Genomic DNA, 17,744 nt, shown 5'->3' on the forward strand with positions numbered 1-17,744 from the left:
GAATATACTGTGTGGATATCTCTTTTTGTGCTTGAAGTGAAAAGCTATTACTACGTTCATGAAAAAAACAACACAAAAATCCACATATGCTAGCTACTTCAATGATCTTTAGAGAAACAGAATTGTCTACATTAAGAATTCCTACCTCCAGGTCCTTTCTTTTTACTTTTCTTGGTTTTCTTCCTCTTTGAAAGTTCAGCAAATGCTTCAGCAGCTTTTTGAAGTTTGGTAACAAAATATTCAATGTCATCCAAAATATGGTTCAGAATTTGCTATGGGAGAAAAAGAAGAATACAGTTTCAATACTGAAACTGTACTGACATACTCAAGAAGTTAAAAGGACAACACTCTCAGACACCAAAAGCTCCCTCTGTACAAAGTTCACGCTAGAACACTGCGTATTCAGATTCATTATATCCCTTACTTTACATAAGTGTTAAGTATTGTGGAGCTTAGACTATTCTCAAAACTCTGGGCAAGTTTTTGAAATATAAGCATCAAAATTATTAAGTTCAATTACACAGTTCATTCACACACTAAATTTTCTCCCACAGCACATGAAAAAAATTCTAATTATTTGTGTAGGACAGCATTTTCCTAAACCATATAACTTCATAATCTCCTTTAGCACAAAGTATTAAGCTATTTGTTGAATGTCAGAATGTTATTTCAGAGAAGTGCTCTTTGAAGAATTATTTTCAAAGAGCAAGTGCAGAAAAAAAGAGCCCCTGGGGAAGCACATACACAGCAAATTCAGCAGGCCCCAGCATGCCTCCCTCAAGACCCCCTGATGCTGAAAAGTAAAAAGTTACAACTACCAAACAAAGAAATATTTGATATTGCATACACCATAGGACCTGCCCTAGATTTTTTGCTGTTTGGCTAGAAATGGTTAGCTTATGCATGTGCATAGTACATCTGCCTTTAGAAATGACCATATGCTTATGTTCTGGATAGTGCACTAATTTACATCCCACTAAATTAAGGGAAATTAAGTTTACTCTTATGTACTCTCTGAAATTTAGTCTTCACAAAATTAATGTTTATGTTTCTATCTCTTCACTGAAGAAAAGAAGAAAATTTAACTACTTTATTTTTTTTTTCCCTTCAGGGAAAGAATAGAAATAACAATTATCTACTTTATGTTCATTTCGAGGTCCACCACACAAACGTGAATGCCCAGAATGCTTTCCTCCAGAACTGAATTTCCCAAGCGGAAAAAGACTTTCCCAGTAGTAGAGCCACACAATTTCTCAAGAATCAAGCAATATCTTTTGTAGTTTCTCACTTACAACATCTCTGTCAATCCTGGCTGCTATCATTTCTGCCGTTTCCTCATGGTCAGGATATTGTCTATGTTTTTCATCTGTGGAAAAGGGAAGAGGAGAATGAGGCATGTATTTATGCAGAATAAAAAAAACAGCACCTCCTATAGAGCTTATACTTGAAACCACTCTACTGCAAGAAAATTGTTTTTACCATTCAATTTGCAAGGATTGAAGAACTTGCACCCTAATGCCTGATCCTGTCAAATCCCACAAGAGTTTAGGTGTATAATTTAAGCCAGTTTAGCTGTATAAATTGTTAACCACACTACAGTATGGTACTGGGGTCTTAATTAAAAAAAAATATATATATATCAGAAAATGGCAGATTATAAAGAAAACACAAGGAGAAATTGTCCTATTTTGCAAAATATGCTGAAAGGTACCCCAGTAGAAGTAGGCAAGAAGTAACAGTGTAGCTCTGAATTTGAAGACAATTTTGATGTAAAAGATAATAAGCAAAAAGGGATATAGGAAATTTGGGCAGACTGACCAAGTCTGGTAATAGAGGAATGGAAGATATCAATGTGATAAAATATGCATTTCCAAATAACAACGAACAGAATCAGTGACTTATGCTTGAAAACAATGAGGGAAAGCACTTGGAGAAATAATAAGTTTAGCGTTTCTAAATCACACTACATTCTGTATGGCTTTTGTTAATAGGTGGGATCTTAGTAAATATATTTTAGAAAAGATCCACATGAATGGAATAAAAGGAACTGCAGGAGCTCAGACCACTGACAGAGCACTCAGTAAGTTAATGAAACTTTTTACTTTTTTTTTTTTTTTTTTTTTTTTTTTTTTTTTTTGAGAGAGAGAGAGAGAGAAAGGGAGAGAGAGAGAAGTCAAACAAAAGAACGAACTTGCAGTTACTCAAGCTAGGTGCAGAGGTGCAAACTAGTAGGTGATAACATTCTTAATGTTCCTTATTTCTCTAAGCATTTTCTTTCTCTCTCCATTATTGATTTATTGACTTCATTGAGTGATATAGCTTAATAAACAAAAGTAATGCATATGTCTTGGGTAATGATTTTAATTCTAAAATTTTAGTATTCATTTTTAAAGCAACCTCTCACCTTAACCATGATTACTTCATTATTACAGTCTGTTTTACAGAGCTTTATTGTTTCTAATTTTTTTTAAAACAGAATCTGATTAAAATAGAATGTTTCCACTAGAGATTATAAAACTAATAATATTCAGAAATACTGCAGCATTCCTTGGGTAAGGTTTTAAAAATATGAACTAGGTTAGCCATACCCAGATGAATAAATAAATACATAATGTTGATCTCTAGTCAGTTTTTAATCCAAGTGATTGCATTTTTTAATTGTCTGAAATATCTGGCCAACATTTTCCCTACTACTAAATAGGGCATCATTAAATTACTAGAGTTATGACAATACAGATTACTGTGCATGTTATTATGTTCATATAAAAGCCCAAGTTAAATCCATAGCCCACACATCCATCCAACTGAACACAAGTAAACGGGGCTCTGAACACAAATTCAGAATATGTTAGGTAAATGACAAGTCAGATTATGACAGACAGGTCTTATTCCACTTATCGGGCAATGGTGGCTTGGGGCATTTTGAACTGACTGGGAGAATAATCCTGCCCACTCCCAGCTATAGCAGATAGGTGACCTAGTACAGCAATTCCTCTATCTGCATTCAATTACTGTAGTCTTCATGAAAGCCCGTGAATTATTTTTTGTTATTACTGAGGATCATAAAACCCTACTGCCCAGAAGAACTGGTTATCACTGTGCAGTGCAGCACAACTCACAGTCCCCTTGCTCTGCAGCCCATGCGGACCACGCTGCCACACGGCTTCTCACATCCACCTGGGTGACGGTCCCTGGGGGAACAGGGGCAGGAGCCCGTGGTGGGGGAGGGATAGCGCCATCAGCACTGGAGATCATCCTGCAGGAAGAGAAGGGGGTCCACCAGTGAAGTTAACACAACACATTTCTAGAGTGTAATCGGAGAAGACAACTAGCTTTACCAGGACCCTTCCACTGTCAAACATACTACGGACTTGCCAAGTCACAAGTATTAAAGGTCAGGGTATGCAAACAGGTTAAACACAATAGGAAACCCATTCTAATGAGGTTAGGAAAATGTGCATCCATAAACCAAATACTCTTTCACATAGCCACACGGGACACGGTTTAGTAGGCACAATGGTGCTAGGTTGATGGTTGGACTTGATTGTCTTAATGGTCTTTTCCAACCTTAATGATTCTATGATAAATTCCAAAGCACTGCCAGAGAACATGCTGTCTAGAGAACTGATTTTACTTTTATGGGTAAATTCTGTGCATTTTATTAGCAGTTTAATGGCTGGGCTGCAATATTGTTCTAAATTCTTCATTCAGAGTCGTCTTTCAGCCATCACCAGTTGTGTACCTGTTCCCTATGTTTGACGGGTTGTCAACCAACAGCTTCTTAAAACCCTACCAACAAAAACAATTACATTCACAGGCTGATTTTCCTTTTCAGATCAATCTGTTCATCCCATCTTGATGCAAATGTATGACAATTCCCATTTTCAATTTTCATAGAATCACAGAATCATAGAATGGCCTGGGTTGAAAAGGACCACAATGACCATCTAGTTTCAACCCCCCTGCTATGTGCAGGGTCACCAACCACCAGACCAGGCTGCCCAGAGCCACATCCAGCCTGGACTCGAATGCCTCCAGGGATGGGGCATCCACAACCTATTTGGGCAACCTGTTCCAGTGCGTCACCACCCTCTGTGTGAAAAACTTTCTCCTAATATCTAACCTAAATCTCCCCTGTCTCAGTTTAGAATCTTTTTCCCACTTTTCCAGTTCTTAATCTACCTTTAAATACAATGAGGAAAGAGATCTTTGAAGTCATTCTGTAACTCAGTATCAAAAGACGAAAAATGCCAACAAAACCTTTGAAATGCACATCCCATCCCTATTTAAAAGAAGTAATCGTAAATTCTTCTCTTTATAGTCCCATCTCATTCATGGCATTCAACAATAGCACAAAATACAACTTGGTCATTTATCAAAAAATGATATTTCCTTCACAGTTCCTTCCTCTAGTTTCTTAGAGTCTCCCGAGCATTCTTTTTTGTATCTCCTACATTTTTTACTTGTAAATAACCTTGCAGCAATTTGATGGTGCAGTGTCAGACTTACTACAAGATCTCCAGCCTAGTCAAACAGGACCCATCTAGAGAAGGCTTTCTTCCTGTGGCCCAATGCTAATACATACATGACAAGACAGCAAGTATCTAGTGCTGAATTGTCATGCACTAATGACCTTTAGGCGTCAAAGCTTTTAGAGACTGATATGTCTGATTACTTTTCCCCGTGGATGTACTGACCTACATTCATTTCCCAGTTAAATCTCATCAGCCTTCCTCCACACCCAAAGTGTTTGAGTCCTTGTGGTACACATCTTTGTGCTTATCTGTTACCATACCACAAACAGTAAAGTGTACTTGCTTAATTTTAAACCCATATGTAAAATTCGATGCACTTCTGCCTTATTAATTTTTTTCAATTTAGGTGTCCATTATTCTAGGAAAACTTCACAAGTTGCACACCAGAATTTAACAGGCAACTAAGGCAGCAATAAACTTAATCATATAATAGTGACATTGTTACTTAAAGATTTTTGTACAGCAGAGAATTCTCTCACTGGGCCACAGAACTATTATTGAGCGATATCATCAGGATGCAGCATACAAACCACCACCATCCTATTCAATACTTAACACATTCGTGTCCTTGTTTCTATGCCTGCACCAGCTACTGCTCATTTCTGTATTAATCTGAAACCAATAGACTCTTTTACTCCACTTTTTCCTACTGGGAGAGAAGTCTTCCCAACCAGGGAAACAAGGAGTTTTTCAAGTCATTAAACAGGCAGGAAATTTTTTTTGGTCTTCAGTTGCTGTTTTATTTAACATTTTTAGATCCCAAAACCTTGCTTACTTGGAATTCAGAAACATTCATATTTTTAATTCATATTTTGAACTATTTTACCCAAATCCCACTTAATGCTATTCTCTAGCAACCTGGATTTATGTCAGCTGTTGCAGTTCCTAAAGCAGAATTGGGAAAGAGTGATGCTATAATTCGAGAGAGCTTGAGATAATGAGTAAGTCAAACCCTCCACATGTGCTTTTTGAAGTATATTATCAGCTAGCCAAAAAAAAAGAAAAAGAAACAGCAGACAGACTTGGGGAGTGTCTCATGACCCCATATACTGCCAAGAAACTAGGTTTTTACCTCAGTGTTTCAAGTCTCTTCTTTTGTTTTCCACTCTTGCTGTCACTGATTGCACTTTCTATATCTTCATGAATAAAGCTAGCCTGAAGAGACAGAAGCAGAGTCCATCAGCCCTCATCTAGACTAAGCAGATATGTGAACTAATGATCTCATAATGTACTTTTTGAAGTTATCTTTTGATTACAGAACCTCTTATCATATTCTATTAAAGAAAAAAGCTGGGATTTGTATGGAAACAGAACAAAGAAAACACAGCGCCATTCTCTGGGAGTTGGTATTTTTGTCACTGTTCCAATCTCAAACATTATCATCAGATGGATGTGTTATCTAGCTACTAAATTTGTCTGAACAGTTGTAACTATCCAAAGTCAACAATTATTGCATGAGCTATTTTTCCCCCTCCATGTTTTTTTTTTTCCTCCCAAGCATGTTTTTGAAAGACATGAAGTAAAATTACTATAGATAATAGTAGCATAAGGATTAGGAAAATAACTGGTAGTAATACAGTCTCCTGTAAGAAGGTAGCCTCCAATTTCTCTTTGGCTTAGTTAAAGATGTATTTTTCAGTACATTTCCTGATCTTTAGGTTCCTGTCTCCCCATTACTGCAATCTACCCCCACCAGTGGCCTACAAGTGAAATTCTGATACATGTCTAAAGCATTATTTTAATAGATCTTGCATTAAATAGGTCACAGCTTCTCATAGGATTTAGGATGCTCTGTTACATATCTTGAGCTGACAAATTAATTTCCTATACAGCTTGTCAAGGCCCAAATCTGTCCATGTCTAGCTCATTCTACAAGTCCCACCTCTATCTTGGAATAAAAACATGTAACTTCTTAGGAAGAATATGTAACTGCTGGGACTAGAAAACTTCATTGAATCTAAGAATTAACAGACTTTTCAGACTACAGTGAGATAGATGAAGGTTAAAAAATTAACTGAACAACTTGACAGGATTTGAGGAACAAAGTTAATGACACTATTTATATTTATTATTTAACAGTTGTGTTTTCTTTATTGACTGACCAAATAATAATTAATTTTGAATAAATTGCTATTGCAGACGCTCCTGAAGCTTGTTATATGTTCTGACTGAAAGCATTAAGAAGGCAATGAATAAGATCTAACATCTCAAGAAGAGCCAAGCCTTATGGAAAAGGAACAGAACCTAGGATAAGGTCACAGACACAAAAGATATCTCAGAAGGAAAAGGGATCCCAGAATTCATGTCATGCTTATGTGCTCTGTAATTTTATTTGCAGACACTGGAAGAACTTCAAAAGATGAAAGTCTGAAGAGACCACTTTACACCTTTGGAGTCTGTGTCCAACCAGACCTTAAAAGTGGAGTCCTGCATTATTTAGCATACTGCAAACTGAACTCACAGGATCCCAATTTCCACTGAAACAACAAATTTTGTGCAACCAGTCACACAATTGGCCATCTTCACACCACTTGCAATGAACCAATTTCAAAATGTTTGCACAATGCGATTAGCAATGTGATGTTTTAAGACAAGGATATAAACTCCTAAGATGTAACTGAAAAAAAAAAAAAAACAACAAACAAACCATAAAATGATTGACTGAAATTGAAAGAAATACCAATTATGTGGAGTAAATAACACATTAACATTTATAATCCTGGAAATGAAGAAGCATTGCTGAATGCATTAAAAATATTTACTCTGGAAGCTTGAAGGGAATATTTTAATCAGAGATAAACAATCTCTTTCCTTCTTTTGTCCCTCTTGCAAGCAATATTTTCCATTTTACAATCTCTCCTGCATAACAGAGATGCAAAGAGGCAGAAATGTTGGGGAGGCTTAATTGTTCATTGGCAAAAAGAGTAGATACGACTCAGAAGTTGGATGAGTTCTTTCCAGATTATAAGATAAATCTGAGATAACTTAAACTATTTTACACCTCCTTCTTTGAAGAGTGAATACAAATCATCTGCATATACCAGAGCTTTAGTCCTTTGAAAACATAAATGAACAGCTACAGAGCCCAAGAATCAATATTTACAATAACATATTTGCACATTCACTAAAGATTCAGCATACATACAGCAATCTTTTCTTACAAGATATGCTATGCTACTTATATTAGCATACTATAAGTCATGCAGATATCACAAATGCATGAAGCTTGAACTACACTTATAAGAATAAAAGAACATAATAATTTCCTATGAATCAGTTTATTTTATTTTACCCATTGTACTTGCCAAGTCATAAAATTTCCCCTGCTGAAATAAGTCATAGAAGATCTCCATTACCACCTTACCTTAATCTCATCACATTGGAAAAGATGCAAATCTGGCTTGTTCTGAGTTGGTTCTTTACATACTAATGCAAGAATTGAATTGTAATTGCATGCATTCATCACAGCTTGGCAATGCTGAATTGTGCTTAAAGGAAAATTCTCCAGTTCATTCTGCCAGAAGGGAAACAAAAACAAAAACAAAAAAAAAAAAAAAAAAAGAGAGAGAAAAAAGAAAAAAGAAAAAAAAAAGCCTTAATATTCAGTGTCCTGATCTCAAAAAAAAGCTGCATGAGTTAAAAAGAGAAAGTGATAATAAGCTAATTAAAATACCAATTCTCACACACATCATTTTTTTCTGTCCCTTCCCTTTCTTTCTCTCTCTGGAAATGAGACTGCCACTCACAGATCGTACCTTTGATTCCAAGTCCACCAAACTGACAGCTTTGTCATCCACTTGAAGAATCATATCTTGAGTCCACACTTTGCCTTTGGCATCCAGTAATTTCAGCTTTCTTATTCCATCATCTACCGTAATCATTGCTTCTTTTCGATCCAGAACAAAGGTGGTCAAGTGCTGGTGAATGACACACACATTAAAATAATAACAAAATTGTAATCTTCCTCATCACTAGGCAATGTCAGTATTCAAACTGTCATGAAAGAGCAATACAAATAATTCATGAATGAAAGTGCTTTTTATGACAGAATCAACCAATATGCCATAAGGGAGGTTGTTTAGTCCATAATGTCTTTTTAAACTTGCTGCTTGCCATCCTCTGTCATTTCCTCACTACAGCAAATGGTTACACTTGAAGGCATATACTGACATCTTCCAGGTATCACAGTGAGAATCAAATCCTGAGTATTTAGTTACCTTTCTTGAGAAGTGAAAACCTGTCTCTATTGGTAAGCTGAAGTAGAAGCCTCAGTAGAAGCCTTGCAGAAACATGCTGCCAACACACCTCCACTGCCACCATGACCTGGAGCATCCCTGTCTCTCTCAGATCTGCCAGCTAACACACTGATGGCAAACATCATGGGCTTGCATCTGGCTGGGGAACCTTACAGACAGGGTAGTTGCTTCTTTTATGCAGAACACAGTGGAAATGTAGTATATAAACTGTGTTTGCTCACTGTCAACTTGGAATATACTCCAATTTTAATTAATGGTCTAGTAATGAAACACTACTCACAGACATCACCTCAACTAGTTTCCTATAAGTAAGACAGCCTATAAAGTTTTTTAATTTTATCCAGGCACAACTCCAGCTTCACATTCTTCTTTAAGACCTGAATACAGTCACTCAAGCTGAACCAACTTTAATGTATGCCTGCAGACCTATCTTATAAATGGCTTAAAATAATTAAGTGAGCTTTCTTCTATTACAGGATAACAGCACGCGTTAATGACAGACAAGAGAGCAGATACAAGCTGCATATAATCAAAGTATTTTAAAAAGTGAGACAAGCCCTGCTGACTGCTCACACAGGAATACTCTGACTTCAAATACAAGTACTAATTTTTATGCCAGTGGAGTACCAAAATGGTTACACAGAAGCTAAATGCAGACAGACAATTAAAAGCAACATAAACGTTCCTTTGCAAGCTGATCAAGGATAGAAGTACCTGGAATGAAGACTCTTCTGCATACAATCTCACAATTTACATCTAAATTTAAAACCCAGCTAAAAGGACCTAGGAATCTATGGGTTTTTTGCAAAATTCAGTTAAACCCATGACAGTGTTCTGACAGTAAACGAAAAAGGTTTTGCAAAAGAAAGGCTGCATCATGAGGAACAGCACCCAGGAGCGCCTACAGACTACATAGAGGCACCCAGGCTTACTTTGCTGAATATTTAATACTTGTCTACATCTGGACAGAATGTGACAGCAGCACAGAGTATTTCTGCAAAGCGGCTTAAGATAGGAAGGAAATCCTTTTGCATTTCTCACTGGGGAAGAGTCTGTGCAGGCAGAATATAACCACTACACGGTCAATTCACTAAGGCTTTTAGGGCTTAGTACCCAGCTCTTTCTAACTATTATGACACCTCTGTTGTTTATAAATAAACAAGGTATTTATTTTAATTACCAGCCAGCCCTCCTTGCTAATTGCCTGCCTCATCCCTGAAACACAACAGGTTCAGAAACAGAGCACCATAGCACACTGAGCTATCGTCCCATTGAAAAGCCCTCTCCATTTGCCAAACTACACACAATTTTGTTTACATTCTTTTACATCAAAATTCCAGCTCATTACAGCAAAGCTAGAGAATTTGATACATTTCAATGTAATTTGTTCTGAAGTGACCTCGGGCTGGCAGGATATTTTGGAAGATTCATATGTCCTCAAGCACATTATCCTCAAAAATCGTGTAAGCAAAAATCACAGTATAACCAAAAGCTGTAATGGGTAGATGGCGATGTCATACATCTTTATCTCACCTCTACGTGATACTGGGAAGTTTCCGATATGCTGCTGGCACTGTCCCGTGCATAGTTCTTTCTTTGTTCTGAATATTGAGAGAAAAGAAAAGAATAATTATCCACTTGCCTTCTTATCATGCTGTGTTTTGGACACTTCTCAGAGATGTATAAAATGACCTGTCTATATGAAAGCAGAAGGTGAGCTGTGGTTATTTCTGTATTTGGAAGGAAAAAAAAAGCTTACATGCTCACACACTCTAGCACAAGAACCATACTTACATTGATGTTAAAGGCCAGCTATCTTGTCTTGGTGGCACCAGATGGGAGCCGTGTTCTGGCTGGAAATGCTTCATTGGGAAGTCTTACTTAAAAATCACTGACTTGCCACTTGGTAGCAACATGGCAACTACCAGTGCTGCCTTTGCATGAATGCAAAAGGTTTTTCTGACATACACAACTCTCACAAAAAAAAAAAAAAAAAAAGCCACTTGCAGACCAGATTTGTGTCAACATTTATTTCATTGTAGTATATTCAGTTTGTTGAATTAGTAATGTAGTATTATTCATTGAAAGAAAGAAGAAAAAAAGAAGCCAAAACTGTAGCAACATAAATATTAAATAGAACAGAAACATTTTTCAGCTGAACAAAACACAATGCTGCAAAATCAGAAACACTGTTTGCCTTTTTCTCCATACAGTGGATTAACATTAAACCCAGAAAAGAGAGAAGAGAATAGGCAAGATGAAGACACAACACACACCCACACTAAAAACCAACAAATGTAGCTGAAAACTTAAAAACCAAACCAAACCAAACCAAAACAAACTCCACTTTTCAACTTTATTTTGAATTTTGAATACAACATTGGGGGAGCTTTTCTCTTTTTTTTTTCCCCCCAGTAACCAATGAAATAGTCCAATTTGAAACACCAGAGCACTGACTAAGCATGGAAGTCACTGAGAGAAATCGAAGGAAATTAAGCATTTCCTAATTTTTTCCTCTCTGTTTCACTAAATGCTTTGAGTTCTGATCTTCGAGAAGAATAGGCAGTTTGATTGTGTTTGGAAGGAAACGTGTGTAACTGATGTTACATTCATTTCATCATATCCAATTGGAGTATGTAGGGGCAAAATGAGCGTGCATGATTCTGTTGACAGGAGATATTAGTTACTTTTTGCAAAATTAAAAATGCTGCCAAAGACCACACGTGATCTGTGATGTAGAGTGATCTGCAGGGAGGATACCATACAAGCAACACTTTAAAAAGCTCTTCTGTGACCAGCGTTCCTTGACATAGTAATCTTGGCTACTGACAAGGAAAGGAATGCCCTCGCTTAGAGAAGTATTTGGTTACCCTTTATCATCATACCCCCTATCTCTTCAATTCTCAGCGAGTCTCATGAAAGACTACCCAATTTCTAAAACCTCTCCTTGGCTCAGAGTCCCCTCCTCAATGGCAGACACAGTTCATGCATCAGAACCATCCTGCTGCCCTACAACAGCTACTCAGGTTGGTTTAGCACAAGAAGTCTGCTGTGCAATCACCAAATTGAAGAATGCCACGGATTATCAGAATTTTTAAACCAGGTATGTGAACAGTTTAAAACAGATATTTTAACTTCATTACCTGTGACCTCAAAATCCCAGGACAGGGAACCTGTGTTGATTCCAACTGTGATTAATATTTCTGCTTTTGCAGCATGTTATTTAAGGTATTTTGTTTGACTCTTATTCTTTTAAGGACAATAGGCACACACACATGCACACCCCAACAAAAGAGTCAGTGAAGCAGTACTGTCTGACTTTCTACCTTTCTTTTTTTGTTTGGATGATGATCTGAAGAAGTAAAGTCCATCTGCTCCTAACAAAACAAGGTAATTAAAAAGCAGTATCTGGTTTAACTCCATACAATTATTTGCATCTCCAAGGGGATCAGTTAACAATTCTTCATTACAGGCTATAAAATACTGTCCAGTAAGAAAGAAAATAAGCCTAAAAAAAATAGCCACGTTTCAATTAACAATACATCCAACATTCAACTCTGATTATTATCTTTTTGAGGTGAAAAAGAGAATTATTTTTAATGACATCAAATACAACCAAGATAAGGAATCTTACATCTACTGCAAGGCTTATGAATCCTTGCCAATCCAGCAACAGTCAGAGTGGCTTTAGGCATGGAAAGACTTCAATAAGAGGAGACTCCAAAGGACTGAAAATGCAGAGAGCAATTTTGCAAAGTTCACTGTTTCCCACATTGTTCATTGTTTCCCAAAGTTGCCCTGTTTCCCAGAATTTTTGTCCTGCCTTAGGATATCCAGAAGCACTCGCAACACTGACAAGCACATCCTCTTCCACAGAGCAGCACAGCACTCACACTAGATAAGATGGTAAGTTTTTCAGCACACCATGTCAATGTGAGAACAATAGTGTTTATATAAGAAAGGGGTTTCTGGGTGATAATAAAAGCTGTGCTCAAATGCCTACATTTGAGAGCAAAAGAGAACCCCTCAAGTTCTTTATTTTTAATTACAACAGGTCAGAAACAAGAACTTCAACTGAATTTTCAATTAGCAAAAGCCAGTAAGTGTCTGTGATAAATGAATAAAATTATGGGAACCACAACAACTGACAGTCCATATTGAGTTCAGCAATAATTCCAGTTTACCTATTTATTTTATAAACATGTTTATGCTGGCAGAATGTTTATTAGAACCCATTAGAGATCCAATTTATCCTTTGTTATCCCACAGGCCCTTTTATCTTTCTAATAAGTACCTTAGCATCAGGCAAAATTCTTCAGTTGCTTCTGGAGGAGTTTTTCCTCAACCTTTGTTTTTCAACCCTTTTATAATCTAATATTTAGAAAGTGGATCTCCTTCCCCTTACAGAGTCAGCCCGGCTGCTAATAGCCCAAACTCCCAGAGAGCAAGTCTTCCTGGCTGCCTGGCATAAATCGTGCTGCAGAAAGTGTCATAAAGGATGTGAATTAATGAATGAAGTCTCCGCATGATAATAAGAGCAAAACACAGTGAGAAAATTAAAAACCAAACAGACAAACTGCAATCCTCTGCAAACTCTCACCGTGCACACAGAAAGGAGGATGCATAAACCCTGCTGCATCCCTTCTGCTGATGTGCCACTGCATTGGATTTCCAGCAAAAAACATCACTGTTATTATTCTGACCACTTTTAGAGGATACCTGAAAACTTCCCTTCACTTATTGGAAGATGTTCAAATGCTAATAATTCATACTCTACTACTGAAAATGAGCAACAGAGTTTGCTGACTTACTGAATGCACTGTGTCTGGCTAGGATGGAATTAATTATTTTCACAGCAGTTTGCATGGGGCTGTGTTTGGGATTTGTGACTATAGCAGCACTAGTAATGTTTTAGCTATTGCTGAGCAGCATTTGTACAGCATCGAGACCATCACTGTTTCTCTGTCTCTCCCCCAAGTACGTTTGCTGGGGGATACACAAGCATTTGCAAGGATACACAGAAAGGCCAGCTGGCCCAAATTAACCAGAGACCCACTGCATATAGAATAGTAAAGCCATGCTCAGCAGTACAACTGAGTGGTGGTATTTCCAAAGTAGCTGTTGCCCGGGGCACTGATCTTCTTGCAGGAGGTTAGGAGGTGGTGAGCAATGCAAAATGCCTGCATTATTGGTTGGTTTTTTTTTTCCCCATTTATTTGTTTTTAGTGGTTTTCCTTCCCTCTCTTTCCTTCACTTATTAAACTGGCCTTATTTCAATCCAGGAGGTTTGTTTTTTTTTTTGCTGTTGCTCTTTCTATTCTCTCCACTAATAGGCTGTAGGGGAGGGAGGGGGAGCAACCAGGCAAGTCACTCAGGGAAGGCCCTCAACTGTTGACCAGGGTCAAGCCCTTACATTGGAAAAAGTTGTTTTCTATGTTCTGCTTCACTCTCCTAATCCTCCAGATCAATCTCAGCCTCTCAGGAGTCTTTTCACCCATGAAAAGAGTTATTGAACGTGAAGTGAGATTCTACAACAGAGGCTTCAAGATGTGATGAATAAAGCAATCACAACTATCTTCTTTTTCTGTTTATTCTCTTTATTACAGATCTTACATCCAATACATAAAATGCAGTGCAGCCTTAATACCAGTTAATTCAGACCCAGCTGATGTGCTACACACAATTTATCTAATATATTTTCCCTCTGATAAAGGAAAACATGGAAGTAGATATAAAAAATCACAGCAGAAGTCACTGAAGTTAAATTCTTAATCACAGTCTACCACAGATGCAACCCACAGGAATTTGGGCAAAATAAAATTTCTCAAAAAGCAAGTGCAATAAACTTAAAAGCAGAATAGCTATTCACTCTTGACTCTGACCATAAGATCTACCAGCTATTAAACTTTTCAAAGGCAGGCAAACGTTGATCCACAGAAACTAATACTCTTGCCTCTTTCTGATGTGGAGCAATGCTACTGCTCTTTGTGTGTTTGTGAACTTATTGAATTTACCATTCATCAGGAATGGATAACATTTCTGGTTTCAAAAAGATGTGAAAAGGTGCTGACTTTATACTAAACTTGGAAGCAGACACAGAAAAACAAGAAAATGATAGAAAAATACCACCTCAAACTCTCAACCAAAGGCTTTGAGCCAAGCCAAAAATACACTAGACAGTAAGCTACACAGACAAACAGGACTGTTCACTACGCTCACTACACTAAAAACTCTGGGCTTTCCCATTATTTCAGTGAGACCACTTCATTGTTTGGAAAAGTAACTGTTCCACAGTTTCAGACAAAAACACCATACTGCCCAAGGTCACGTGAGGCAGAGCTATGAACACAACCTGACATAGCTGAGTCCTCTCTTACCCATTTTCCCACTGGACGAGGTTGTAGATCAATGAACAATTAGAAAGTTGCCTAATAAACTGTACTGAGTCCGACTCTGTTCCACTGTCCAGACCACACTGATAAATGAATTACAGCAAGATGTTAGAAAAAGGTTCTTCCCTGAGAGGGCGGTGGGCATGGAACAGGTTCCTCAGGGCAGTGGGCACAGTCCCAAGCTGCCAGAGTTTAAAGAGCATTTGGAAAACACTCACAGACATAAAGTTTGAATTTTGGATGGTGCTGTGCAGAGCCACGAGTTGGCCCCATGTGGGTTCCTTTCAACTGAAGATATTCTATGATTCTAAGATGAATCTGATTCTTTAAGTAAGGAAATACCTTACCAAATATAAAATGTCTGAGGCTGGGTTTTCCTGGATGACCTGAAGCACAACTGGCACTGGGTAAAGCTATGCTATGTTTAGATACAAACAAATTTTCAGCTCCCAGAGCCTAAAATTGAAAGGAAGAATTCCAGTGCATAGACCTCCACTGATATCTTACAAATTATTGCATAGACCAGACGTAATAAATGTTCTCAGCACTCCAGTTATGATAGCGCAAAGAAGAATAATGGTGGATCCCATCTTCCCCTTCCATATGGAAATTGGAAAATATCCATACTGCATACAGAGAGACAAAGCTCTGAAATTAGATGGCAATGAACATACCCGTGGATTAAGTGTCTCATGAGCTGTCTTATGAATCCTGAAGTGACAGTTTAGATTATTACCATGCATTGAGAAGCAGAAAAACACAATGCTTATTTTACTACCGTCTATTCATTAGAGTGATCGCTGATACCCCATTAGGAATTACAGCAGCTGGACAAACTCAACTTGAGACTCAGAGCAAAGTACAGGAGATGTGATCTAACACATCCAAGGAGAAAGGTCAAAACTTTTTAAGTACAAATGTTATTACTAGAGGAGTAAAGGCTATTGCTTTCAGAGATTCTTGACATCAGTCTTCTCCCTGATGACTACAGGGAAATAGCTATCAGAGAAGGTACATTGTTTAGAAGTCAGTTGTCATATTAATTCAACTGAGTATCAAATAACACAAGAATGTGTGTTACATGGATAGCTTATTTTAACAGACTCTATTACACTGCATTTCTTGCTCTGAATGAGGTATTTGAGCATTACAAATACAGCCTTGCAATTTTACTGCTAGCACCTAATCGCAGCAATGGGAATATAAACACAATATATAAAACACCCGGTCCTTCCTGATGGGTTGCTTTTGTAACATCTTCCAATTTGGAGAAAACTACTATCTTACGACTGCTGCAGAAGGGGGCTGCTCCACAACATGTCACACACTGGCAAACCACCAGTGCAGCCCTGGCTACTGCCTTCAGCTGATGCTGCCCGTCTCCATGCAAGTAGAGCTGCAGAAGACAGATGGAGAAGCTAATGCTAGAAAAACAGATGAGAGTATGAGCCAAAATTCATTTCAGATGGAGAGATGAGGAGTTAAATAATGAAGTAAAAACATAAGAATGTGTAAAGGGCATCTTTGCTCCAAATTCAGGGGAACATTTATCATGCAAATACAAAAACATTTCATTTCAGGCAGGAAATGGATGAAAGAAAAGAAATTATTTGACACAGGAAAAGGCAATTGGAATCAAGTTTTTGTTATTGGATAACCACTTCAGAGACAGCAAAGAGTCCCGTTTTCAGCTGAACTTCCTGTAATACAAATAAAATTCCAGCTGCCTTTCCCACCAGCAGTGTGGTGAGCCTTCTGCCTGAAGACCAAAGGGCTGAACAATCATGAATGACCTTACTAAAACAAGCACTGGCACTCAACACTTAAACTTCGTGTCACGTTGTATATATGTATCTACATGGAGAGACAGATAGAGAGATGTTTTAAGACCTTCACTGTGACTAGAAGAAACTGTATTCAAGATCAAGTAATGACTTAGGAACCCAGGAACCATGGATGGGTGCTCTACTACAAATGACATTCAGAAGTCTTCCAGAAAAGAAACTTGGTTATGGACAAATTTAACTCCTAACATTACAAAGCCACATTTTATCAAAACAAAAAGCACAGTCCGTGTTACTCCTATGCCAAAATTATTTATATATATATGTGTGTGTGCATATACGTGTATAAATTTACATATATATAAGTGAATCTGCTAAATAGATACACTTGAGGTATTTACCTAAGTGTCATTTGTATATAAAATATACATCATGTAAAAAATAAAAACAAATCTAGGAGACCTCCAATCCGATTCACAGGCATTCAGTCTCATGGGTCAAAAAGAACGCATGCATTAACTAATAATTGTACATTAATTATTAATAAAATATTTTATAATATACATTTCAAACTGGTTTTAACAATTCCCATATCACTTAGCTGCTTCCTACCCCATTGGGACAGCGTACAGAAAAATTCCTCAGTGTGACATGGGAAGAAACTCTGAAGACACATGGAATGCAGGAGAATTGTAACATGATTGCTAAATATAACTAAATGCCTTGATTTTGAGAAAGGTTTTTGGTCTTTTTTCTGTTTTCTCCCACCCATACAAT

The 17,744-nt window shown here is 37.5% G+C and overlaps 1 protein-coding gene across 15 annotated transcripts in view; it reads right to left on the reverse strand.

Annotated features, from left to right (window-relative positions):
• EPS8 (epidermal growth factor receptor pathway substrate 8) overlaps positions 1–17,744 on the reverse strand; it is a 131,236-nt gene that overhangs the window by 33,772 nt on the left and 79,720 nt on the right. For all 15 annotated transcript variants that reach the window (XM_040655696.2, XM_416405.8, XM_040655645.2 and 12 more), the window contains 7 exons: positions 10,325–10,392; positions 8,291–8,452; positions 7,900–8,049; positions 5,608–5,690; positions 3,120–3,256; positions 1,293–1,366; positions 146–272 (listed from right to left, as the gene is read on the reverse strand). In XM_040655696.2, the coding sequence (XP_040511630.1) occupies positions 146–272; positions 1,293–1,366; positions 3,120–3,256; positions 5,608–5,690; positions 7,900–8,049; positions 8,291–8,452; positions 10,325–10,392 (801 nt within the window). The remainder of the gene's footprint in view (positions 1–145; positions 273–1,292; positions 1,367–3,119; positions 3,257–5,607; positions 5,691–7,899; positions 8,050–8,290; positions 8,453–10,324; positions 10,393–17,744) is intronic.

This window comes from Gallus gallus, chromosome 1 (assembly GCF_016699485.2).
Source record: "Gallus gallus isolate bGalGal1 chromosome 1, bGalGal1.mat.broiler.GRCg7b, whole genome shotgun sequence".
Taxonomy (NCBI): domain Eukaryota; kingdom Metazoa; phylum Chordata; class Aves; order Galliformes; family Phasianidae; genus Gallus; species Gallus gallus.